We start from the raw sequence: 27,773 nt of genomic DNA, 5'->3' as shown, positions 1-27,773 counted from the left end.
GGCAGGGAGGCTGGCGGGCAGGGTCAAAAGATCTGTCTGGATGTGTTAATGGTAGATGCTTCCCAAACGGTATGTAACAAATGCTCTATCAACCTTATCTCTTGCTTTTTTACATTAATCTAATGTTAGAAGTCTGACAATTGAAAACTAATAAAAAGTTAAAAACAAGTCCCTAGTGCATCGAAACAGCAATGATTAATATTAAACCCATGTCATATTTTACAAATCATCAAGAAAAATAAAGTTTAACCAGGTTCCTAAGTATATAAGTAAACTGCTAAAGTCATAATCTAGTATGCATAGATTGTAAACTTTTAGAAATTAGAAACTTGAAAACCTACACTTTTGCTTTGGTGATTTTGCAGGTTTGTACAAACATAATTGAGAAAAATGCAAACCCAGAGTGGAATCAGGTCGTCAATCTTCAGATCAAGGTTTGACTTTCTTTTCTTTCAGAAAAAGTAAGAATACGTACTTGATAATTACTAAATCATTGAGAAATAACTACTTTTTTCTGTCTCATTTTTATAGTTTCCTTCAGTGTGTGAAAAAATAAAACTGACAATATATGACTGGTGAGTTGAAAATACATATGTGTCTAATTCAACATAAAATAAACATGGATATTATGAAACGTTACTCTGGATGGTCTCTTTCTGGTATTTTGCTTTCCTTCCAGAGGAGAGGATAAATTGCTCCTGGAACTGGGTGTTTTCTTAAAACAAAATTTAATTATAGTGTTACTGCAAAAAAGCTTTGATTATTTCAGTTGAACTGCTCATAAACAAAAGAAGGGAAACGTGCTGAAAATGCCCCAAGATAAGAAATCACAGATTTAAATATCATTAGGCTGTCCAGAATAGACTTCAGAAATACAGTCAAGCATTTCTTGGGAACAATCACGAAAACATTCTGAGAGCAATTCATTGTTATTGTTAAAAAAAGAAAATGGTAAAACTACCTCAATGAAGGCAAGGAAAAGTCCTTGAAATGTTCTGATGGAACTTTTACTAGACCAGCCTCCTAGCACTGATTGGCCATAACAAGACCATTCTTGGAATGTTCTAGTTGGATGTAGCATTCAGCAGGCACCCTTAGCTCCCTGAGAGTGGAAACATGACAAATATTGTTACCATCATCATGATCATCATGATCATAATTATGTAATGTGCCTATAATTGATTAATTCATTTTATGACAATGGTATTGAGTGTAGCCATAGGCACATCCCTTGGCCTCTCTGTACAATTGCAATTTCATAACTTCAGAATAAATTACCTCACTAGATCAGTGTTCCCAAAGGGTGGCTGGAGGACCATCTGTATCAGAATCAATTGGGATACGCTTATAAATGCAAACTCTTAGTCCCCACTTTAGGCTTATTGAATTAAAAATGTGGGCAGGAGATGAGGGTGAGAAGTCTCTAGTTGATTACTAAGTATGATAAAGTTTGAGGCCCACTAGACACGATTATTTCTGAAGTCTGGGGTATTTTCCAGCTCTAACTTTTTTTTAATTGTTGAAATGAAGACATATCTTCATAGATGGAGCCCTTAACCTATTTTTTTTAATTTTTTTTACACAGGGACCGTCTTACTAAAAATGATGTAGTTGGAACAACATATCTACACCTCTCTAAAATTGCTGCCTCTGGTGGGGAAGTGGAAGGTAAGTCACTCAACAGATCGAGAACAAAACTGGATACAGAACTTTTCTCCAGTCTGAGAAAAAAATAAACTGGGGTAGCCAGCTCGCAGTAGGTTTGGTTTCTTAGAAGCCAAATGTGATGAACCTAGTGAACCATTTCAATGATGTTTTGGTGATGGCCTGCAAAACAATAATTGAAGTATATAAGTAAACTGCTAAAATCATAATCTAGTATGCATATATTGTAAACTTTTAGAAAAAAATGAAATTTACAGTTTGAAGATTTTCAGCTTTCTTGCTCCCATCCCAAACTTCTTTCCCAACAGCGGTTTTATGAAATTTTTGTGTCAATACAGAGAGCTAGCGCCTTATTTTTTAGAGTGGCATTGACCCAAGTCTACCCAAATATAAAATAATACTCCCTTCTCAACCGAATCCCTTGGCAGGAACAGTAAGGTCGGATGCCAATGAACCATGTAGTCCTCACTCCCTAAGACAATGTGTATTTGGTCTTCACTCTCACAAGCATTGATAGCCAACACATTGTTCTTTCTGTTGTTTTCCAAACAATTTTCTGGAGAACTACTTGCCTGTACCTGGCATTATGGTTTTGTGCATATGCCAGAAATTGTAACAGGGAATGAAGGAAAGCAGTTAAGATGATAAGAGAAAAAATTAATGTTAATGCAGTAATACCAGCAGCTTATTTATTTTTTGAGACAGAGTCTCGCTCTGTCACCCAGGCTGGAGTGCGGTGGTGTGATCTCAGCTCACTGCAACCTCTGCCTCCCAGGTTCAAGCAATTCTCCTGCCTCAGCCTCCCAAGTAGCTGGGACTACAGGTGCATGCCACCACGCCCAGCTAATTTTTGTATTTTTAGTAGAGACAGAGTTTTACCATGTTGGCCAGGATGGTCTCCATCTCCTGACCTCATGATCCACCCACCTCGGCCTCCCAAAGTGCTGGGATTACAGGCATGAGCCACCGTGCCCAGCCCAGCAGCTTGTTTTTTGTGACCAAAACAAAAATTATTGTAATTGCCAATAGATTAGATATATTGAGAGATTAAACACATGAAACAAAGTGAGAGACTTTGAGACAAAATTTTATCTTGGGGAACTCAAGGTTCCTCTCATCCTTATCTTGTTTAAGGTCTTTTTATAGATTTTGGAAAAAAAACATTGTTAATTCAAGCAATGGATAACATAATTAAGAACCTGGTTATTATATATATATATACATATAATACTATATATACATATATATACACACTATATATAATATGTATACACTATATATGTATATATAGTATTAGATATTATATAGAAGGTAAAGAAGATATTAGAGATATAGTGAAGAACATATAGATTTCCTCTCTCCAGAAGCGAAAAAAAAAAAGGCAATCAGAAGACAAGGTGGTGACCAAAGGAGATATAGTACAACTATAAAGGTACATGGCTGGGCGAGGTGGCTCATGCCTGTAATCCCAGCACTTTGGGAGGCCAAGGTGGGTGGATCCTTTGAGGTCAGGAGTTCAAGACCAGGCTGGCCAACATGGTGAAACTCCATCTCTACTAAAAATACAAAAATTAGCCAGGTGTGGTGGCAGGGGCCTGTAATCCCAGTTACTCAGGAGGCTGAGGCAGGAGAATCACTTGAACCCGGGAGGTGGAGGTTGCAGTGAGCCGAGATTGCACCATTACACTCCAGCCTGGGCAACAGAGCAAGACTCCATCTCGAATGAATGAATGAATGAATGAATAAACAAATAAATAGTTATATGTGGCATTATTTTAAGCAAATGGTAGAAGGTAAGAAAGAGATTCCATCTAAATGTTCTCTGCTGAGTAGCATAGTGATTATAACACTGGAGCTGCAATGAAGGAAATGTAATCACAGCCCTTTCCTTTTCTCTGCAGAGAATATTTATATGGTTGCTAGAATGTAAGCACTATTTATTGTATTTTGATTTTTAAAATTTAACCTATAGCCAAAGCTCTGAACAAAGCGTAGATGTCATCACCCATTACAGTGTAAAATTGTGGAAGATAGAGATGAGAAGCAGAAGGAGGAAGGGGAGTGGAGGTAGGGCAGGGGTGCTAATAGTCTCTTCTCTTCAAGTCAGGACTCTAAATATGACTATAGATGGAATCATAAAGGTGACCATTACAGGAAATAAAAATCATGCTGGAACTCTATGGGGGGAGGGTAAAGATGACTGAAATCCATTCATTATTCATGAGAAGTCATTAAATAATATCTAAAGATAATTATTCAGAAATAGTGGCATAAACATTTTGCTTAGTGATATGGTGGTAACATCCAGAAGAACTAAAAACAGAGATTGCTACAAGCAATTTTAGCTTCTGTCTCTGGGGCCTCTCATTGCAGGCCCTGCAGACCATGGGGTTACAGGGCCTTAAAATAACAATGAGCTGTCAACATTGCCCTCCCCGCCACAAAGAAACAAACCATGCTTTCAATCAAATAATGTGCAATAAACTCCAGGCCTTTGCTTACACAGCCTCAGACCACATTTATTTGGATTTGCTGATGTTGGTCCCAACTAAGCCATAAGATAAGTAAATGTTTTATTGAAAACGTGAAATGCTGGTAACTTCACCAGGCCCCCTCTGTCCCCAGGAAGCTAGCTCTTCTGCTTCCTGGCTGCCTTGGGGCTGGGTGAGATTGAGTTATTCATGTGTGGTGGTTCTGCCTGTTGTCACAAAATCTGGGGTCATTTTGCATTTAACCGATGAGAATTGTATATATTACAAAAGGATCATATGTGACTTGGGTCTGAATTTGGGATTTTTCTGGTGTTGCTAAATCACTTAACTGGCACTGGATTTGATTGACGTTTTCAATGTCTGTTTTATAATGCCCGTGTTTTTCTTGTTTAACCAGTCGTATTTTTACTATATAGATTTCTCATCTTCGGGAACTGGGGCTGCATCATATACAGGTTTATGCTTTGTAATTTTGCTCTCTGTTATATCTTCCTAGCTAACATTATCTTATTAAGAATACATCGACTGTCTTTAGAACTTTTTTTTGACATTTTGCTGTCTCAACATAGTTTCACTAGAGTAATAATTTTTGTGTAAGTGCCATATGGTTGTCCTGCATGGCTAAGCTTAAAAGAAATATGCTAACCAGGCTTTGCTCCATGTCCCATGCTTTCAGCTAAATGCACACCATCGTATTTGGCTTTTTTGCAAATAATTGATTGTGAGATATAACATTTTCTGTTATTGTTTATGTTCAGTAGGTAGAGAAATGGAGCACTAAATCAATTGTTCTGAAATGTATCAAGTAACTTTCCCCCAATTTCAACGTGAATCTCTAGGTTGAAAAATACTGAACGTTTTTTACTTTGCACCCTGAAGATCTTCACCTCCCCCAAAATGAGGGATCATAACACATCCTTTGGTTTGCACAGAACTCGTCATTTTTTTGCAAGTTTGCTCAATACTGTCACACACTTGAGCATCACAACTCTCCTAGGGCAGATGTTTTTGTTCCCCTAATAGATGAAGACTCTGAGGTTTAGAGAGGTTCATTATCTGTCAGACAAGCATGATTCACCCTGCCACAATAATCTCCCAGGGTTGTGGTAAGAAGGGAAAAAGATATTCCATGTGGGAAAGCTTTGCAAACTCTGAAGCTGTGTGCAAATATAAGGTGATATCATGTAATTATGTAATTGACACAATGCCCAATTCTTATTTGCTTTAAACAATCTATTTCAATATAATCAGACTTTATATGAATATTAAGTAGTCCTTAGATTTGCAGTGAACTTGGCAGATGCGCAAGCACTTTATTCTTTTATTTATTTGTTTAACCAATCAATGAATATTTATGTAGTAGTATCACATGATAGAACCAGTAATAGGTGTTTAGGAAATCAAAATAAAACATACTTAAATCCTGCCACTCCCCCTGAAAAGTGATACTTTAGTCACAGAGATGTGCAGCTATGTAGGGTTCTAGAAACTAAAACATACAGTAATTATTTGTAGGAGTCCAAAACATGAAGGGGATTCAAAAAGGTAAAGGAGACATGGAAAATATTGTTGGAAAGTGGGTTGTAGCTAGGTCAGAGGAAATCCTTGATGGCCAGGCTAAAGGATTTTTTTTTATTTTGTATAGGCTTTTCAGCAAGGACATTGGGAAGTTTGATGTAACCACTGTGCATTAAACGGGTTAGGAAACTTTGGAGGCAGAAAGAGATTTAGCTTATGAGAAAATGAGTTTTCTTTTTTTCTTTTATCTTTTTCTTTTTTTTTCTGAGATGGAGTTTTCTCAAGTTGCCCAGGCTGGAGTGCAATGGCATGATCTTGGTTCACTGCAACCTCCACCTCCTGGATTCAAGTGATTCTTCTGGCCCAGCCTCCCTAGTAGCTGGAATTACAGGCACCTGCCACCACGCCTGGCTAATTCTTTTTTGTATTTTTAGTAGAGATGGGGTTTCGCCATGTTGGCCAGGCTGGTCTCGAACTCCTGAACCTCAGGTGATCCACCTGCCTCAGCCTCCCAAAGTACTGGGATTACAGGCGTGAGCCACCGTGCCTGGCCTAGAGAATGGGTTTTCCCAGGAGACTATACTAAGATGTGAGCACATAGAAGGAAAGTTCCGTCTGTTAATGCACAATGAAACAAGTCAAAGGGATAACATACCAGAAAAGAGACTTGTTGAACAAAAATAATTAAGCCCCTGGCATTAAGCTAATATGCAGTGGATCATTCTTGATTGAAACAATTTGTGTTTCAATCCCTGGGGATCTTTAACAAAAAGCAAATACACATGACAGCACAGTCACTCATGGGAACCAGGTGGAGGAGAGGTGAGGTTAGGCCAAAGGAATGGATGGGGTAGTGGAGGGTGTCCTTTTCTGAGCTTTGAAACTCAAGATCTGGGGTTAAATCTGCCAGTTTGTGGGACTTTTGACAAGTCACATCACTTCTGTGGGCTTTGGCTTGCCCATCCATAATGTGACATGACTATGGTGCCATAGGTTTAACATCCATTCTTACTGGAATATTCTGTGATTCAACTTCTTTCTCTTTTTTTTTTTAATATCTTTTTTGTGTGTGATTCAGCTTCTAAAAATGACTTCCTTTTCTCTCTGTGAATCTCTGCTTTAATTCTCTGTTCACACCCAACATCCCTCCACTAAAACAAAATATTCTAGCACACAGAAAGAAGTCCATACCCTACTTATTAGTGATGAATTAATCGTCTTTGCAATGTTCCATATGCCACAATGGATAAAGCCAAGCCAATTTATATGTTCATGCATAATAGTTATTCCTCTTGTTTATCTGGCTTGAAGATGATAACATGATTCAGAGAAATCTCTGTTGGAGAAACTGTTGGTCCCTCTTTGCGTTTCATAAGAGATTTCCAAACAAGTGTGACGTGGCATCCTAGGCTGTTACCAAGTCTCAACCTTAGGCTGCATGCACTACTTTTGTACATCTTAATTTTCTAAATTCTCATTTAAATGTTTATTTTTTTCTTGCTCTCTTCACTGAGATTGCTATCCAGCTCTTTTCTGCCTGTGTCCATGATTTCTATCTCCCCACAAATGTGTACACGCCCCTTTAAACATGCAGAGAGCTTCACGTAATGAAAATGATTGTGCAGTACATGTCTATAGGGTTAGGTAAATTATTTATTAATGGGCATCATTCTGATGATGCTGCTCCACATTTATCTTTCTCCCTTAGTTTTAAGCATACAGTTGGAAAGGGACATAGATATGATCTGGTCAACCTCATCGATAGCAGGAATTATCCTGAGAACATGCTGAAAGATAGGCTGAAGGCTTTGCCTCAACATTTCTTCTGATTGTCCCTAATGCAGCCTGTCCCATTGTTTGTCATTTCTAATTCACAGAAAGTTCTGCCTTATACAGAGTGAACCAAAGCTGATCTCCCTGTAGCTCCCACAAGTGGTCCTTACTCTGCTTCTGGAGACAAGTCCATCCCTCTCCCATATGGGGGCCATTGGGGCTATTGAAGGCAGCTTTTATATTTCCCCACCCTCACCCACAGTTTCCCCATTTTCAGCTATTTAATTATATTGCCCTTAGTGCCCTTTATTGAGGAGTTATCTTGCTAAGACCAGGTGGCAGAAATAAGGAGCTTATCAGATGACCACCAGAGATAGAAAGCAATGAATGTGAATCCTCATGTCATTTATGAATATCACATGGTCTTACAACCACAGGCAGGCAGTTTATCATTACATATAAAATTTAAAAATGTCTTATATTTTTAACAGCATCTGCTAGAGTTATATTAACTACTGAAGATTAAATGACACTTAGAGGAACAAATAAAGTTCATAAAATATGTCACTTAAGTGACTTCCCAAAACAATATAATCTTTTGCCCCAATTGGCAATGGCATGTTTAATACAATGCCCATTATAAACTTGCAAAAATGTGAAGGTCAACTTCAAAGTTTAATTGCTCTTTATTTAAATAGCATTATCTTTTTATAAAAATAAGTTTATCTGCACTACCCCCAAATGTTCTTATTTAATATTTTATGTAGCAATAAGAAAGAAATACGGCAAACCTCATGGTGCTTACAACTTGGATTAATACAACTAACTCCCAAAACGGAGGAAAATAGTCTCACCTAACTAATAACTAATATTTATTTCAATAGATTGAATGTTAAAAGCCTAACACCTCATGATGATGTTTCTCTCTCAGTAAACACAGGAGAAACAGAGGTAGGCTTTGTTCCAACATTTGGACCTTGTTACCTGAATCTTTATGGAAGCCCCAGAGAGTACACGGGATTCCCAGACCCCTATGATGAGCTGAATACTGGAAAGGTTGGTTTCTCAATTAAGGTGGTTATTAATCAGCATTGGTTAGGGTGATTATTTCTTCTTATAATGTCTGATCAAGTATTGCAGGATAGAAGTTTCATACTCCCTAAGACTTAGAATGCAAAGATAGGAAAAGACCGTGGAGATCATCTCACTGGGGGATGGCCAATGGCCATTTCCCCCAACTTCTATGCTTATGGTAGACATCAGTAATCAATGCTGGCTCTCCTTCCTAGTAAGCCCCTGGGCTGCCTTGGAATTCTTTTCAACATCCTATTCCAGGAATTTACCAAGCACTAGGCAGTGGCATGCCCCCTGAAACCCTTTATTACCCTTGATCTGATCAATCCTTTCATTTCATAGATGAAGACATGGAAGCCCAGAGATGCGAAATGCTCTTTTTACCACAACAGAAGCCAAATGTCTTTTAGGTATCTCCCAAGGCTCAAGAAAGAGACTAAGCTAGACAGAAAAAGCCCTCAGAGGGGAAGGGTAAAAGACTGGCTGTGGAGGGGGGGGCCCTCCCACCCTTTCCAGAAGGTTTTATTGCCAGCTCTCCTGGGTATGGTGGGAGAAGTATCCACTCTTCATCCTCATGCTCAGGTGCACCCAGAACTTCTTCCTCCTACATCTTCCTCCTTTACTTCCTGGCTATTCTGAGACTTGCCCTGGTTGCCAGCATGGCAGCCTCCCTATTCTGAGAAGAGGAGAAAAGCAGCCAAGTTAACCCAGATAAATGCAGAGCTTCCCTGCTGAAGTATGGTGAAGGGAGACTTACAGCCCCATCTACCCCCCACCCCCCACCTCCCAGCCTCCACAAACTCCTTCTGGAGCTAGAGCATGGTTTGAAGACCTCTGACCTTGGTCATAGCTAAGATCTTTTTCAGCCCTGGCATCCCAAGGTACTCTTTGAGATCTGTCCTAAAGCCAATGGCTCTTCTTTCAAACACCAGAGACCTGAATCCAGCTGGGAGAGCTGCTGACTGATTCATTTCAAAGGTTAGGGCCATGGGAAGAAGAAAATTTTGCAGTTGTATTAGCCTGACTAGAGACACAGAATTCTTTTTGCTGTTGCTGCCTAGAGGAATAATCCTGGATTATTGCCTTTCAGGGGGAAGGAGTTGCCTACAGAGGCAGGATCTTGGTTGAATTAGCCACTTTTCTTGAGAAGACACCACCAGATAAAAAGCTTGAGCCCATTTCAAATGATGACCTGCTGGTTGTTGAGGTAAATGTTAAAGTGTGAATAATGCATGGTATAGAAAAGGAGACCTCCAGGGACTGAAGGGGTAGCTGGGGGAGTCGGAAGGCAACCCAACTCACAATGAACGCCCTCATCTAGATGTTTCTACAACAGCCCTATGAGGATTGCTTCATCCTTTGAGATGTTAATACCCTATTGAAAACTGGCAAGAACACTGATACCCACAAACTGAATGACCTGTTTGCTAACTGGCGTTGGGGGTCATGGGGAAGTGACCATAACAGCCACTTCTTGCTGGCACCAAGAGTTATAGGTGCCACCACTACTCATTTCCATTTTCAGAGATGGCTGGTGGGCCTCAGGCTTCCCAGCACGGGAGGGCAGGTGTGCTGAGGGCCCACGCTGCAATGGCTGTGAACCCTGCTTCCTCCTTGAAGACAGGAAATCTTCCCAGTTGACTTCCCCAACCATTTCTGAGGATCCAGGTCGATGCCCGTGTGTTCCACAAATCTGAATCATTTGCCAGCACAGCCAGCTCATGGATGCCCCTCTGCCTGCGGCCCTCCTTGCTGGGTTGCAAATCACCGCCAGCCCCCCAGCTGCCCCAGGCTGCTGTCGCCCTCTATTCCAAGCACACAGGACAGGCCCTGCCCCAATTTCCCCACTTTACAGCAGAAACCAAACAGCAACTTTTAAAAAGCTTTCACTTTCAGTTTTTGGGATAAGAATAAGAAAATACAGTAAAAACGGTGACAACGTGGTTGCAAAATGTGGCTATTCTCAAAGCTCATGGGGTCAGGCTGGTGTTCTGGGTGCCTGACAGTCAGCCTTCCTGTCTACTCGCAGCCTGTCTCCTTGTGGCAGGACTGGGTTCTCCATGCTCTCCCCCAAACTCCCCGTGGTGCCCAGAACACGTTTTCATCTGAGTCCAGGCCCAACTGCCATGAGTTCTCCAGCGAGCCGGGGCCTTCTCCCTCTAGTCGTCTGATGTCTGCCTGTTACATCTGCCCTCTTTGCAGTATGATTGACAGGGAGAATAGCCACGCCCTTTAACAGAAACTATCCCTTCTTCCCTAGAGCAATGTGGCCTTGCTCACTGACTCCCAGAAGACAGCCGTATCAGGAGGTTAGCATCCAAAGCAGTCTGTTCTGGATTCCTCAGGCTTTACATGTTGGGAATATCCGTGGTCCAGTGCTTGAGCTGCACCAATTTCATTCCTGTCTCCTCCTTTGAGAGGAAAGGAGCAGGCTCCTGAGACTGCCCTCTCTCCACCTCACGGCCTCAGGAAGGAGCCTAGCATCACCACTGCAGCAAGCCATGGGGCATCCGTGTAACTTCACACGGGGAAAAGAAATAGTTCTCCCCCATGAATTATTACAGCAAAGATGATCATTTGTTTTGTTTTTTTACTAAAGAGACACAGAGCCAAAAGTCAATAAGGTCCTGGTCATAGTCTGTCTATTCCACAACATTATCCACTCTGAAGTCCAGGAATTGCAATAGATCTTGAGGAAAAATTAAGAAAAGGAAAAAAGAGGGAGGGAGAGTGAGAAAAGGGGCAGTTTGCATGTTAGTTACAGCCAGGGTCATGCAAGAGAACAGCCAGAAACCACTTGAAGGCCTCCGTAGAGACACATGGTGGTTCTTGACTTGAGTAGTTACAGATTGGAGTTGGCTCTTGAAATGTTGGTTGGAATTCAGGGTTATGCAGAAATGCCACCATGGACATTCAACCATTATGGTACCTCTTTATTTTGTTCCATCACCAGAATGTAATTTGAGTTCATGCTGCTTCTCTTTGTTTTAAACAACCATAGTTGCAGGGAGAAGGAGAAAGAGGCCCAAGAAAATATTTTTAAAACACTTTATTAATTGGAATGCAAAACAAATTTTAGTTTTCTTCACTGCAAATAGTTAAACACATACAGGCAAAGAAGCTTATTTCATTAATTTAGTGTAAAAGCAAAAAAAAGTCAACAATATATATTGCCCACAGTATATGTCAACAGAATAAAAGAACAGCTTTTTATTGACTGGTAAACAAAACAGAATTCATTTTATTTGCTCTAAATTAAACACAGACAGCAAAATAGCTCATCTTTTTAATTAAATAAATTTAATAAAATCAAAAGTGAAATGAAGCAAAAATTTTAAAAACCTAACAGTGTTACAGAATAGGAGAGAAACGGGGATTCTGAAGACATAGCCACACTTCAAGCAACAGGAGCCCCAGGAGAGAGTGAAATGAGCAGATCTGTGCACCTGCCAGAAGGACTTAATGAATGCAGTCAACCTACAACATGATCATGACCCTTGTCCGTCTTGCAAAAGTCCTCTGTTCTGGGTTATGTGCAGCTAACAAAACTTTCTGGTAAAGCTAAAGAGGCTGCAACAAATGGGCAACTTTGTTGCCAAAGAGCCAAGCGCTCCCCATCTTTCTAAAGCAGAGCTGAACTATTGCTCCCGGTGGGCCTGGTCAAGAGAGGCTGCAGTGCAGGAGGGATGCAGCAGGTTTAGCCTGGCCACTTCCACAGTAAGAATCAGGCAGACAGAAGATCAAGTGTTGCCAACCCAGTGTTATTCTAATACCCGCTGGCTTCTGGAACCTCTGCCCTGCCACTAAAGGACTCCATTTTTTGTCTCCAGGATCAAGAGTCTGTTCTTGAACTGCTTTCTCCCTGTTCCTCTTTCCCCATTCTCCTTGGATGTGACCGAATGTATTTTGGGAGCATTCTATGCACTTGCATTCTCTCTCCTACTCAACTACAATCTCCTTGAGAGCTCTCATTGGTCTGGCCCACATTAAGGGCTCAAAGATATTGCTAGAAACAGCACCTTCAGGTTCTTCCAGCTGCTCCATCAGGTATCAGCTCCCTTTAGTAGACATACCGAAGGTGGCATGCTGGGCAGTGTTCATTGGTACCTGATCTCCTTGTCACTGACCTTTAGTGTCCCATGCCTTGTCTGTCCACAGCCACTTTCAACAACTCTTAGCCCTTATCGGTATCTTACTTGACAGAAATCATCTCCTTTTCCAAATTGACTGCTGAAACTCTACTTTATACCACCTTATCTACAAGATGTACTAGTCACTGATGATCAGAAAGAGAGCCCCAAGGCCCTAACCCCACCTGAGTCCAATAGACTACAACTTACATTCTTTTTTTTTTTTTTTTTTCCTGAGACGGAGTTTCACTCTTGTTGCCTAGGCTCGAGTGCAATGGTGTGACCTTGGCTCACTGCAACCTCCACCTCCTGGGTTCAAGCGATTCTCTTGCCTCAGCCTCCTGAGTAGCTGGGATTACAGGCACCTCTCACCATGCCCAGCTAATTTTTTGTATTTTTAGTAGAGACAGAGTTTCACCATGTTGGCCAGGCTGGTCTCAAACTCCTGACCTCAGTCAATCCACCCGCCTCGGCCTCCCAAAATGCAGGGATTAAAGGCATAAGCCACCGTGCCCGGCCCAATTTATATTCTTTAATTTTCTCTTGTTGTAGGCAGGTCTTGTCCCAGGCTCTGTACTTCTCTGAATGGTGTTTATTGTTCCTTCCTCTCTCTACCTATTTGTGCCCTGAGGGCAGAGAGGAAGTGGGAAAGGTCTGAGGGAGCGGCAGAATTCTTAGCTGCCTGAATCATCGAGGGTAGCCTGGCTCTGGTGCAGGTGAGCAGATGGTAGGGTTGCTCCTCCTGGAATCTGGGCTTGCATGGTGATCCAGCAGCTCCATCTTCAGTGGCTTGCTCATAGTGTGTCCCCTCTCTGTTGGGAATTGTGCTGATGGCCAGAAGCCCAAACTATTGCTTTTAGGGCTCAGACTCTCCAAGGTGAGGGTCCTATCAGGGATTCTGTGGGTCATTTTGCAAGCTCTGCGTGAGAGCATCCACCGAGTTCTAATGGAATCCTGGCTATGTGGAGGCCTGCGGGGCAGAGCCGGCCCAGCTGGGAGTATCATCCCTGTAGTTCCCACCCCACCTCCAAGCCTCCCTATGAACCTTCTCCGTCCTGTGTAGTCCCTGGCTTAACAGATGGCTCTGGCTTAAATACCAGTCATTTTCTCCTGGGCCCTGACTCAGGCCACAAATTATGTTTCCTATTTTTAGCTCTTTCCCTTTTCTCCTATCATCCTAGTTGGTTTACAAAGAAGAAGTTATGCTGTATGTAGTTCTGACTAATCCAAATAACTGCCTACTTTTTCATTTTGACACAATTCAAACCCAAACCCAGAATTTCCACATCATTCTGGACCACGAGTATTCCAGGGGGCTTAGCTGTGGGTAGTTAAGCAGAGCTCTTGACAAGTAGCATGCACCCCCAATCCTCCCCTATCAAGGTGACAGTGGACTAAGCTAGGGAGGCTTTTAGACTCACAATGCCCCCGTTAAAGCTTCTTCAGGTCATTCAATGTGCAGCTCAGGTTACAAACCAATGTTTAGAAAGACTTTTTAGAAAGATTGAGGCCTAGAGGGGATTTGACAAAACCCTATTGAAAGGTTCTATTATACCATGTCAAAAACTCCTTTAACCAAAATGGAGACTCTGTAATAGAAGGATGTCCAGGGGTTCTTCAAGACCACAAGCTTCAGTCACTGTCAGAAGTTCTTAAAACAGTCCTTAAAAATTTAAAAATTCCAGCCAGGCACGGTGGCTCATGCCTGGAATCCCAGCACTTTGGGAGGCCGAGGCAGGCAGGTCACTTGAGGTTAGGAGTTAGAGACCAGCTTGGCCAACTATGGTAAAACCCCGTGTCTACTAAAAATACAAAAATTAGCCAGGTGTGGTGACATGCGCCTGTAATCCCAGCTACTTGGGAGGCTGAGGCAGGAGAATCACTTGAATCCAGGAGGCAGAGGTTGCAATGAGCCGAGATCAAGCCACTCTACTCCAGCCAGGGCGACAGAGCGAGACACAGTCTAAAAAAAAAGAATTAAAAATTCCACTTCTGGGTACATACCCAAAATAATTGAAAGCAGAGACTGGGTACCACCAGAGTTCTAGAATAGACACAGGATGTGGATAGTATTGCATGGCAGAATGCACGGGACATAATGAAACACAGCAACCTAAACCATTGCATGGCTCTTTGACAAAAGAAGTCACAGTGCCTGAAGATCTGTGGGGATATGGCTCATAAAGAAGGAGATATGCCAGCTGAGCAAGGATTTGGGGCAGGATATGGATTCAAGAGATTTTATGTGCTCATGAAGGAAGGCCTGAAGGGCTCATGGTCATTTCTGGTAGGCTGATAGGTACTCAGTGTGGTTATTGTTGACCCTATCTTTGACTCTCTTAGTAAACCAGTGATTTAAAAAGAAAAAGGAAGGTTTGATTTCCATTTCAATTTAAAATAAATTTACCTAGTTTCCTTATTTTTATTTACATCTGACATGAAAATCTTTATTGTTATTTCTGATTAGAAAATCAATAGTTTAGCTGGGTGCAGTGGCACGCACCTATAGTCGCAGCTAGTTGGGAGACCAGAGGATCACTTGCGCCCAAGAGGTCGAGGCTGTAGTGAGCCGTAATCATGCTATTGCACTCCAACCTAGGTGACAGCGTGAGACCCTGTCTCAAAAAAAAAAAAAAAAAAAAAGAAAAATAATTAATACTTCATTCAAAATCATTAAAAATGTATAAGTTAGAAAGTAAAGTTTGCCAATCTCTCTACCTTCTCCAACATAACTACTGTTAACAATTTGAATTATATTCCTCCAGACCTTCTTTATGAATCTGCCAATATTAAAATATCTATTTAATAGATTTACTTAAAATATGCTGTTTTTTTTTTGAGATGGAGTCTTGCTCTGTCACCCAGGCTGGATGCAGTGGCACGATCTCGGCTCACTGCAACCTCCACCTCCCGGATTCAAGAGATTCTCGTGCCTCAGCCTCCCCAGTAGCTGGGATTACAGGTGTGCACCACCACGCCCAGCTAATTTTTGTATTTTTAGTAGAGACGGGGTTTCACCATGTTGGCCAGGCTGGTCTTGAACTCCTGACCTCAAGTGATCCACCCACCTCGGGGTCCCAAAGTGCTGGGATTACAGGCATGAGCCACTGTGCCCAGCCCAAAAAATATACTCTTTTTTCATGGTTGCACATATGGATCTGATTAAGTCTTTTTATGAACTTTCATTCTATTTTATGGATGTAACATAACTTGTTTAACAAGTGGCCTACTGAAAGACATGCGCACTGTTTTCATTTCTTCCCCTCCATTTCAATCAATGCCGCAAGGAACATCCTAGTGCTTCTATCTTTGCTCACTTGTATGAGTGCAAGAGGAACTGCTGGGTCCAAGAACATTCTCCCCGGTCATTTAATTCAGCACTAATCATTAGGTTTAGAATTGCGTCTGCTGGAAATCCACATGTAAATAAGGACAAAAGGCCTTTCACTGAACCTTATATCTGCTCATACTTTATAGAAATACCAGCGAAGGCGGAAGTACAGCCTGTCTGCCGTGTTTCATTCAGCCACCATGTTGCAAGATGTTGGTGAGGCCATTCAGTTTGAAGTCAGCATTGGGAACTATGGCAACAAGTTTGATACCACCTGTAAGCCTTTGGCATCAACAACTCAGTACAGCCGTGCTGTATTTGATGGTAAGATTGGCACTAACAGTTTTCTCCTCTGCACATTTACAGTGGGTGCACCACGGGACCGGAAGCAAGCACTGTGTCTTCCCTCTGGCACTGTTCTACCCAGCCTATGGTTAGTGGAAAGGAAAAGTTTGAATGAGGAAGAGAGTGTGGTTGGGGTTCAGGCACCTTAAAGACTGGCCAGACCCAAGAAGTTGCAGGTCCCATTGTCAGAGGCTGAACCCCAATGCCACCCTCTCCCCATCCAGCTTTAACACTGGTTTTGCCATGTAAGACCCCAAGGTAGCCACTGTGCTAAGTACTGAGCTCCACAAAGCACCTCCTACCCCTACGAAGCCCCAAATCTTTCTCAGATTGAGTAGTGGAAAATGAATGGGACTTTGGCTCAGATACTGGGAAATCATGCTTCTGGTCTTCACTCTGTTACTCACCAGCTTGTGACCTTAACCGTGTCACTGAATTCTAACCCTCAGTTTCTTCGTCTTCTCCGGAGTTGACATGAGGATTAAATAGCTGTATTTGAACAAAGATGGGTGAGAAACAGTCCCTGATTTTAAGGAGTTTACATTCTAGTGTATAAAATAAATCATAATAGAAAGCAAAGTATGAGAACTTCCAATAAAACTGTCAACAAATGGTTTGAGAGTACAGAGAAGGGAGAAAGGAATACTGATCAAATTTCCCAACAGTATTGCCAGAGTTTTAACTTAATTTTTGTACAAGCAGTTTTAAAATATAAGACATCCTAGAAAACATCAGCTAATAATTCTTAATCACAGTAAGGCTCTAGTACCAAACCCTATGTAGCCAGCTAAAGCTTTCCAAGAACAGAAAATTCTTTTCTTTTGCCCCACTTCCAACAAAAACATTTATTTAGAATAACAGTTTTTAGGGACTAACATGTTCAGTCTAGCTTCCTATGTCATCTGTATTTTCTACTACCACATTAGGAAACCATCTTTGATGTTCAGATGCATGGCCCTGAATCACTAAACGATCCTGAGATTGCTGTGCTCAGTTTACTAGGGTGTCTCAGAGAAAATTTCAGAACAGACTGAATGAAAAAGAGCTTCCTAGTCTTCAGTTGCTTAATTGAGTCAAATTAAAGAATCAGACCACCCCAAGCTATTCCCTAAGCCTGTGGATTAATCAGCAGCTCAGTCTGCACATCTCTTTAATAAACATGTTGTCTATTTTAAGTGTTCAATGTCCATTGACCCTCAATGTTTTATACCAGGCAACTACTATTATTACTTGCCTTGGGCCCACACCAAGCCAGTTGTTACCCTGACTTCATACTGGGAGGATATTAGTCATCGCCTGGATGCGGTGAACACTCTCCTAGTTATGGCAGAACGGCTGGTAAGTTTCTCTTTTTCTGCATTTCCTTTTCACCAAGCAGGGTGAATTAGGTATTAGGATGGAGGCCAGGCCACTATAACACAAGACAGTGCTCAATACAGTGATCAATAAGGTAAGAGCAATGTCTCTAGGAACAGTGGAGGTAGATGGTCCTAAGTTAGTATGGAGGTTCAGTGGTATTGGGGACCCAGGCTCTTACCCCCTGGTTGCTCTGCCATCACTCAGGAGTTATCATTGTCTGCACGGTAGAGGCAGCTCACTGCTACATCTGCCCTCCAGCCTAAGGAGAGGAGTGGTAAACAGTGGGGAGAAGATGACATAGGCCTTTCCCTTGAAGGGAAAGATGCAGAAGTCATACTCTTAATTTCTACTCACTTTCCACTGGCCAGAATCCAGTCATACAGCCACATGTGACTCCAAGGAAGGTGGAAAATGTTAGTCTTATGCCTGCGCAGGCATATGCCCAGATAAAAATTTTCTTACTGTGGAAGAGGGGAGGATTAAAAAGGTAGGAGTGGGGTGGAACAGGAACTCATAGTTTCTGCCATGATTTTTGTGTGGAGAGAATGGTTCATTCCAATAGCAATACGAAACTCTGAGAACTTTGCAGTGGAAATCTCCACTGCAGGAAGAGGCAGCTTTGAGGAACCAGTGTCTGACACATTCCACTCTTGCTGCACACTAGAGGAACTTGTTTTGTTTGGAGGTTGGGGATTTCCTTAGGTGAAAACTGCATATATATGATATCTGTGATTATCTGTCTAGTTGACATTGGTCAACTAGATTGGTGAGGAGAAGGGGGTTATGTCTGAGATATTTCTAATTAAGCAAAAATACTAAGTTACTTGGGCCAGGTGCAGTAGCTCACGCCAGTAATCCCAGCACTTTGGGAGACCAAGGTGGGCAGATCATTTGAGGTCAGGAGTTAGAGACCAGCCTGGCCAGCATGGTGAAACCCTGTCTCTACTAAAAATACAAAAGAAATTACCTGGGCGTGGTGATGTGAGCCTGTAATCCCAGCTACTAGGGTGGCTGGGACAGAAAAATCGCTTGAACCCAGGAGACGGAGGTTGCAGTGAGCCAAGATGGCACCATTGCACTCCAGCCTGGACAAACTGAGACTCTGTCTAAAAAGAGATATATATATATATATATATATGCACACACACACACACACATATACACATATACTAAGTTACTCCTATCAGGTAGTGCTAAAATCCATCTGGCATTGGTGTTTTGATCTCCAAATTATGTTAATATTAATTTTTTAAAGATCTAATCTCTACCAGGGCTAGACCAAAACATATGGGGTTTCAGGAGTATACTTGATCTAAAACTCTATGGCAAAATCTGAAATATTATTGTATGTTATAAAGGCAATCTGGGAGGACAACTGTAGGTTTAAATTGACTTAATCATAACTGTCCCAAAAATAAAGTTGCAATTGATAGGCAATGTACATCTCAAAGGCATTTGTGGAGAATTAGTTGCACCTGTGTTCTAATTGTGTTTGAGATGCTCTTCAGCAGTTTTCATCCTGGTTCTTCTTATCAGCTCTCTCCACTGAGCATGCTGCCTAATCTGGACAGGATGGTGGCTTTCCCTTTTCCCTGATTAGGACTTTTGACACTCATGGTAGGCTCTTCCTCAGCTTCTCTGTTGGCAGGTGCTCAGTGGGATAGATCCATATGTTTTGAGCTTATCTTGTACTTTCTCTGCCCCAGTCCGTAAATTGCCATTTCTCCAAGCAGCTGTTTCCTTTGAGTGGGGAATAGCATTTTAGAAACAAGATCTGGGTATAGAGTGCCCACTACTACTGAAATATCATTGCTTCTAGGTCTTCTCAGCAAACGAATTTGCACAAACACATATATGTCTATTTATTTCTATATCTAACAATATATTAAAAGCTATGACTTCATAAAGATACTTCCAATTCCAGTCCAATACCACAAGGTTTATTCTAGTCCTCCGTATTTCTATGTCTCTAACTTTCTTCTCCAACAGTGAGAAATCTGGCCTTTGTTACCCTCAATATATTTACTCCTTGGTTCAATCCTAAAATCTGTAGATAAACCACTGTGAAAAATAAGCCTACTAATTAGAGTTCAATATGTTTATGGGTTTGTTGTTGTTGTTTTTTGTTGTTGTTGTTGTTGTTTGCCTTTTAACAAAGCGTACATGGTCAAAATACTGTGTTCCAAAAGTTACTTGGGTTAGTTTAGTGTAATTATGTTATTCATCTGAAATATAATTAGATCTGTTTTATTTCTGGTTATATTCCACTTTAGGGTTCCCTCTCCTATCTTTGCTGGTTTCATTTTATTTGTTTTTTGAATATATAAAAATATTTACATGATTTCACAGGTTAAACTATATGAAAAGGTATAATGGCATAATGAACAATTATCATTTATTTCCTCTCTTTTCAAATTCTTCAGCAAACAAATATAGAAGCTCTAAAATCAGGGATACAAGGTAAAATTCCTGCAAACCAGCTGGCTGAATTGTGGCTGAAGCTGATAGATGAAGTTATAGAAGACACGAGGTACAATGATCTTACACCTATCTCAGAATTTTCATCCAGGTGCTCCTGCCTGAAATTCTAAGACTGTAAAGCCTGTGAAATTGTTTCTAGTGTTTGTCTAAGAAGTGATTTTGAATTATTCAAACTTCGTAAAAAGCCCTCACTGGGAGGAGTGCCTGAATCACCACCAGGAAAAGCTCCACTTTCTGATTTGGTGCCAGTTCTCAAGTAGCCTAGGGAGGCTGAGGCCCCACTCCCGGAAGCACGTCCCAGGCAGCCTCAGGCAAGGGATGGGGAGGGGAGGAAGAAGCAAGCCTGAGTCTCTGCTTCTCATCAACCCAAGGATGACCCCCACCCTGGAGAAGGGTGACTTCTGGCTCCTACGGAGAAGGGATCTGGGGGTGGAGCATTGATTTTACCATTCAGAACAATATCTCTAATTCATAAACATATTTTTAGAAACAGCCCTTTTACTTGCTCTTTTACTGAATGCTTAATGAACACTGGCCAAGTCTCTGTTAGGGGAAACCAGTAGATTTGACTTGAACCAGCGGACCTTTCATAACTGATTCGGGGAAACAGCTCAGATCTTTTAGCATATGGAAATCAAAGGGAGAAGTGATTCGTTCCAAAACTCATTTTAAATATTGGGTAATAAACAGTGGACAGGGAAGTTCCGAAAGAAAAGCATATCGAATGCTTTCCACAAGCAAAAAGGCCTTTATTTCCCACGCTGGGCTACCGCCCTAAGTCACCCTGTCTTCTTTTGCCTCCTAGTGGTAAAGCCAGGTAATTGAAACGCAACCAAAATCAAAGTACTGCCGGGGCGCTTGTTTAAATTCTGCATGTTAGAGCTGGGTCCTAAGGGATCATGTCCTTCAGTCTCCTTATCTTGTAAATGAGAAAACAGAGGCCCAACGAGGTGAAATGACATATCTGATGCCCAGAGATGGGTTTGCCAACTCAGCCCCTCTTCCTGCCGTGTATTTCACAGTCAACATCTATTTGTCCGAGGCCCCGTGTGACTTTTGAACTAACAGCTTCCAGTTATCTTTTTGCCTCAAAGTCTCACTCTGGGGAATTAACCCTTCAAATACAATGCCATAGTTATTTATGAAACCAAACAGAAACATTTGATAATAACTTTCATGGAGAAAATGTCTGTGAATTTTAAGATTTGCAGAGCAAATCACAGTCATCTATTTATACTTCTGATATGAGCTGTTTTTGAGGAATCAAATTGGAATCTTTCTAAACTTTATGTAACAGGAAATTCAGTGTTTAAGGGAAGTTGTGCTAGGATTTTCTTCATTGAAGAAGCTAGGTGAAATTCAAGTGAGTGGAAATTCTAGGTAGGGACACTGTGAATCAGAGCTTCCTGAACCTGGTGAAAACCTCACCCTGTGTCCCACCAGATGCCATGGCGGGAGGGAAGGCCTGGCAGCAGAAGGCTAATTCTGGCTCTAGCTCAGCCATTCTCAGGAACCCTTGGGGGTCTCATCACAACACATCCAAGTTCTCATATTGAATGGAGATTTGGCCTACATGGTTGGTTCATAAATCTTTCTGGAGTTCAGGGGCCCCTTTGAGAATCTGATGAGATGATGGTGATGATAAAGATGATAATAAAATGATGATGAGGATGGCAACATTGTTTAGACTTTGCTATGCAACTGTTCTAAATCCTTTCCGTACAGCAACTCATTTCCTTCTCACAACATCCCTAAAAAACATGTCCCACATTTGAAAATAGGAGGACAAGGAAGTAAGTGACTGGTCAAGACAATAGAACTAGTAAAGAATGGAGCCACGATTAGTACGCAGGTTGTTGGCTCCAAAGCCTATGTTCATCATTACATCACACTACGTGTTGACACAGATAGACACAGTTTTCTTTATAAGTTCCAGAGTTTCACAGACCTTCAAGACCCACCCATAGACTGCTTAGAGGCCCAGGATTCCCTAAGTTAAGTATGCTTTAGCTAAATGGTCTCTAACCTCCCTTCTTCTTCCATCATTTTGTGGGTTTGTAAAATGATTCTAGGAAGCAAAAGAAGGGAAAGCCAGTTTCTCTCAGTTTCTTTCATCAGAAGATGGAAAGCCACTGTTTCCATCTTCTTTCCAGTGACTCCTTGGGCCGTAGGTTAAACCCTAAGGCCTAAAATAGCTTTGGGATTTTAATCTCCCTGTATTCCTTATGAACATTAAGAGACTGGCAGGTCTGCTCTGGCAATGCCAGATACACTCTACTCCAGTGTAAACCAGGCAATGCTTGTAGATTCAGTTAGGAGGTTGATGTGGTTTGCAAGATGGAAATCCAACATAAATGTATTTGACGGTTCTGAAGCCTAAAATTAGGTTATTCTTCAAATCCTCTGTTTCTTTTTTTCTTCCTTTTTCTAGATACACGTTGCCTCTCACAGAAGGAAAAGCCAACGTCACAGTTCTCGATACTCAGATCCGAAAGCTGCGGTCCAGATCTCTCTCCCAAATACATGAGGCGGCTGTGAGGATGAGGTCGGAAGCCACAGATGTGAAGTCCACACTGGCAGAAATTGAGGACTGGCTTGATAAATTAATGCAGCTGACTGAAGAGGTAGGACTTTTAAACTACACAAACGTCACCTGATATGGAAGAAGGGCTCTGCGAAATGGCACCAAGAATAGGGTGGTGGAAAGATAATCTATTACATTATCTGGATATTGAGCAGATCTGACAGATTGTAAAAATCAGGGAGTAACTGGGCTGAGGATGCTAATGATGAATGTGATTGAAATCAAAGCAGGGGAAGAATTTTGAGTTGGTGATCTTGGAAATGTCTTCAAAAGTGGACAAATCATTATCATTTTCATGGTACTGTCGGAGAATATTTTGAATGATCTTTGTAGTTCACAGGATTAAAATGTCAGCTTTGGCTGGGGTTGGGAAGACCTGAATTTGAACCTTGGTTCTACCATGTATAACACTGAGCAAGTTATTCAACCTCTCTGAGCCTCAGTTTCCCCATCTGTAAAATGGACATAAACATAGCGCTTACTAGTTAGCTTTGTTGTGTAAAGATTTTAAAAAGATGGTGGGTGTACAAATGTCCATCAATGATAGACTGGATTAAGAAAATGTGGCACATATACACCATGGAATACTATGCAGCCATAAAAAAGGATGAGTACACGTCCTTTGCAGGGACATGGATGAAGCTGGAAACCATCATTCTCAGCAAACTATCACAAAGACAGAAAACCAAACACTGCATGTTCTCACTCATAGGTGGGAATTGAACAATGAGAACATTTGGACACAGGGCGGGGAACATCACACACTGGGGCCTGTCAGCGGGGTGGGGGGCTGGGGGAGGGATAGCATTAAGAGAAATACCTAACGTAAATGATGAGTTGATGGGTGCAGCAAACCAACATGGCACATGTGTACCTATGTAACAAACCTGCACATTGTGCACATGTACCCTAGAACTTAAAGCATAAAAAAAAAAAAAAGGTAGGTGTAAAGGGCTTAGCACAGTTGAAGGCACACAGTAAGTGCTGGATAAATGCTGGCCTCCACTAACTTCGGTGGACTAGAAGAATGAGGAAGTAAGGAGATGACGACTCCTGTGTCTCAGAAATCAGAGGGTTGGGTAGGTAGTCATATATTTGTGGGTAGAAATACACTTGAAAAAGCACACAGGATTATTAGGTAATTTCATTTTCTACTTTGTATGCTTTGGTACTTTCACAGTGTTCTGTAGTGGACTTAGGAGAAGCGGTTTTTTATACCACTGTGTGCCAATAGGGACATTTGAATATCCAGCCCTGGAAGCTGGATTGTCTTCTTTATAATCAGAAAAAAAGAGGTTTTTGAAAACAAAATTAATATTTCAGATTTGGCAAATATTGGATGGTGAGCCAGAGACTCTTTGTCCTGTAAAATATATGCAATCTGTAACCCTTTGACTGCTGCTGGTGGCTTTCTTCAAATGATGCTTGAGATAAGATGGAATATTTTCTAAGATACCTCCCAGAGAAGAGTAGGAGGGGCTTTTGCTAGGTGAAGCCGCGCCTCTGCTTCTCACCCTTCCCTTTGGCCAGCCACAGCCTGCCTCCCAGCCCTGCAAACTCACAATGTGGTCCTAGAAGATGGGAGCTCAGGAATTTGAGACAGAGCCCTAACCACAGCGTTTCTTTGCTAAATGAATCCCTGAGGGTCCAGGCTGCAGGGTCTTCAGTCCCTCTCCATTTAGACTAACCATGGCTGTGCTTCTTTTTCCACCCAATCCTCATGACCAGCCACAGAACAGCATGCCTGACATCATCATCTGGATGATTCGGGGAGAGAAGAGACTGGCCTATGCACGAATTCCCGCACATCAGGTCTTATACTCCACCAGTGGTGAGAATGCATCTGGAAAATACTGTGGGAAAACCCAAACCATCTTTCTGAAGGTACATGTCTTCACTGTGTCACGTGAAACACACTAAATGCAAAAGCTGTATTCCTGAGAAGGGGCTGTTTTGTATCATTTGCTAATCATTGAATGGTAAGGGTGATTGGGATCAATTCTAGTCCATTCTGGTCCCTCCCTCTGGGGCAATAATTCTGAGAGAGAGTGATCTGAGGTTGGCTGGCTTTCAATCAAGGACACCTCCTTAGAAGTCTTTGTGACATTAATATAAACATGGCATTGTGAATGCTTTGCTTTCTGGCATGAATATTTCACTTCTAATATCTCACGCAAGGCAATGCCTTTCTTCCTTTCATTCTAGTGAATGTTGGGGAAAGAAAGAGAAAGCAGTAGGGATGGTCCACGGAATCTGTTGCTCTAACCTAATGAGCAATAGACTGAATCAATTTCAATTTGACGAACCAATCAAATTGAACATTTTTGACAATCGTAACTTTAGGGAAGAGATTCTGAATATTTTTAGAGTCATAGACTCTCTTAAGTGCCTGACAAAAGCCACAGGCCTCCTCCTCCAGGGAAATGCACACTGCATGTGCAGCTAATATTTTGCATAGAATTTAGGAGCTTCATACAACCCATAAGCCCATTCCAGGGCCCCGTATTAAGAACTCTGTGTGTGTATATGGGGAATCAAAGGTGAGCCTAGGGCTGAAACAAAGAAATCAGAATAGTTCCCATCTATATATTTTGACTTCATCTCTCTGGCCAACCCCAACTGGAGTTCTTTGCATTTGGGACAGAGATAACAATTAAGAAGAGAAAAAGCAGAGTTGGGGAGAGTGTTCTCTTCAAACAAGGAGATTCTGCTAACTTTTAATAAATTTACTCATTGCTCTTTAATCAGGAGGGTGTAAATAGAATCAGAGTGATTATCTTCTTTCAAGTGTCTCTTGGTAGAATAAATTTTACTTAAGATAGAACCACAATTATAATTGACCTCAGCAGTGGGTAGAAGCAAACTGATTAATAAATAAAACCTCACAGGGGGTGGGAGAGGAGACAAAGGCACCTTCTCTGTGTTATATTTTAGAAGTTAGTGGATAAACAGCAAAATGCTTTTAAGGGAATGTTTTATATATTTATTGATTTTGTTAATACTCATTACACAGTTTAGGGAGCTGTTTAACTCATGAGTTTTTTTGGTCTGGAGACCCCTTTATACTTTTTAAAAAAAGATTGAAGGCCCAAGAGAGCTTTGATTTATGTGGGTTATACCTATCAATATTTACTATAATAGAAATCAAAACTGATAAATTTTTAAAATATTTATTGATTTAACCATAACAATAACAAACCCATTACTAACATAAATTACATCAATTACATATTTAATTTAAAATGTTAATAAACTACATATTTTTACAAAATACATTTTGTGTAAAAAATCAGAAAGCAGAGTGAGACTATTTTGCATTTTTGCAAACTTCTTTAATGTCTTGCTGAACAGAAACATAACTGGATTCTCTCATCTTCTGGTGCATTTAAGCTGATGGAATTAGTTATTTGGTTGAAGTATATGAAGAGGATCTGGCCTCACATAGATATGTAGTTGGAAAAGGGAGGAGTATTATAATAACCTTTTCAGATAATTATGAATATTCATCTTTGATATAACACTAAACTCAAGTGGTAGCTTTTAGAAGGTTAATTGCAGTGTGACACCTGAAACCATATCAGTGAATTTTTCATACTCAGCTACATTAAAATCCTTGGTCTTTCTTGGACTTTGAATGACTCTTTTATTCATGCATGATTTTGTAACATAATGTACAATCATTTGGAAAATTCACTGAGTTATGTAGATCACTGAGTTATGACACATTTCATCATACAATATTGAGAAAAATCACACTTTGAAATCACATTTGTTAATATCACTTATCAGAAAGTCTTTATGTGTTGGGAAGCTATCAAACTTATTGTTACAGACTCAAGTTTTCCAACACTCTATTATTTTACTTGAAAGCTGGAATTTTGTCATCACCAACAAATAAAGAGTTCTTTTCCTTGGAGTGAGAGACTCACTTTGTTTATGTTAAAAAAAAAAAAAAATCCCTGCCCCACGCTCAAATTGGAATAACCATGTTTACCTGTCAATTGCAGTTTTAAGTAAAAGTGATATTTCATTTTTCGAAAATCTAGTTCAACTTACAACTCAAAAAATTGCACAAGAGCTTTTTCTCAAGACAACCATCATATGCCAATATGCAGCAGAAGTGCTTCGCATGTACTTCCCATCTCATCACACAAAATATTAACAAGACATGTATTCAAGGGTCGAGATCTAATAAGATTGGTAATCTTATCTGGGCACAGTGGTGCACGCCTGTCATCCCAGCACTTTGGGAGGCTGAGGTGGGTGGGTCGTTTGAGTTCAGGAGTTTAAGACCCACCTGGGCAACATGGCAAGACCCACCCCGTCTCTACAAAAAGAATACAAAAATTAGCCAGGCATGGTGGCATGCATCTGTGATCCCAGCTACTCTGGCAGCTGGGGTGGGAGGTCCGCTTGAGCCCTGGAGGTCAAGGGTGCAGTGAGCGGAGATTGAGCCACTGCACTCCAGCAACAGAGTGAGACTCTGTCTCAAAAAAAAAAAAAAAAAAAATTAGTAATCTTTACTGTTTGATCAACAGAATCCTTTTATTTTTATGTTTTTGCACATGGGAAAAGAAGGAAAAGATAATTCTTTAGTGAAACTGGAATTTTGTTTCTTTACTGAGATTGCAGTTATTATTACTATTACTGTTACTACTAGGTCCACTTTGGCAATCCTGCCTTGATGCCTGCTACAGTGCAGGAGTTTTTTCCACTGTTGCTTTTGCACCACCAGTGCAAGTGTCAATACAGTAAAGAAGATAAATACCATGTTAGTGTTATTAGAAAAATTGTTTTGACCTTGTGGACCTCCTGAAAAGGTCTCAGGGACAGGCAGGAATCTATGGATCACACTGTGAGATCTGCTGCTTTAATTGTGATTTTAATCTTTGCTGTAGGGTCATCTGGAAATGTTTTAACTGAAGCAAACATAAAATTAGACTGGTGAAAGCAATGATTAGATGTTCCCTCTGCTTTTGGCTTTAACTTAATGTCACAGTCTTTGCTGTGCCTAATGTAAC

The 27,773-nt window shown here is 41.1% G+C and overlaps 1 protein-coding gene across 2 annotated transcripts in view; it reads left to right on the top strand.

Annotated features, from left to right (window-relative positions):
- Window positions 1-27,773, top strand: part of MYOF (myoferlin) — a 174,783-nt gene that overhangs the window by 82,885 nt on the left and 64,125 nt on the right. For both annotated transcript variants that reach the window (XM_024253372.3, XM_063727667.1), the window contains exons 14-24: window positions 366-434; window positions 532-575; window positions 1,586-1,668; window positions 4,574-4,612; window positions 8,380-8,504; window positions 9,613-9,729; window positions 16,130-16,307; window positions 17,542-17,666; window positions 20,111-20,217; window positions 22,600-22,792; window positions 24,481-24,636. In XM_024253372.3, coding sequence (XP_024109140.3) covers window positions 366-434; window positions 532-575; window positions 1,586-1,668; window positions 4,574-4,612; window positions 8,380-8,504; window positions 9,613-9,729; window positions 16,130-16,307; window positions 17,542-17,666; window positions 20,111-20,217; window positions 22,600-22,792; window positions 24,481-24,636 — 1,236 coding nt within the window. The remainder of the gene's footprint in view (window positions 1-365; window positions 435-531; window positions 576-1,585; window positions 1,669-4,573; window positions 4,613-8,379; window positions 8,505-9,612; window positions 9,730-16,129; window positions 16,308-17,541; window positions 17,667-20,110; window positions 20,218-22,599; window positions 22,793-24,480; window positions 24,637-27,773) is intronic.

Source organism: Pongo abelii, chromosome 8 (assembly GCF_028885655.2).
Source record: "Pongo abelii isolate AG06213 chromosome 8, NHGRI_mPonAbe1-v2.0_pri, whole genome shotgun sequence".
Lineage (NCBI taxonomy): Eukaryota > Metazoa > Chordata > Mammalia > Primates > Hominidae > Pongo > Pongo abelii.
This window is presented reverse-complemented; position numbering and strand designations above follow the sequence as displayed.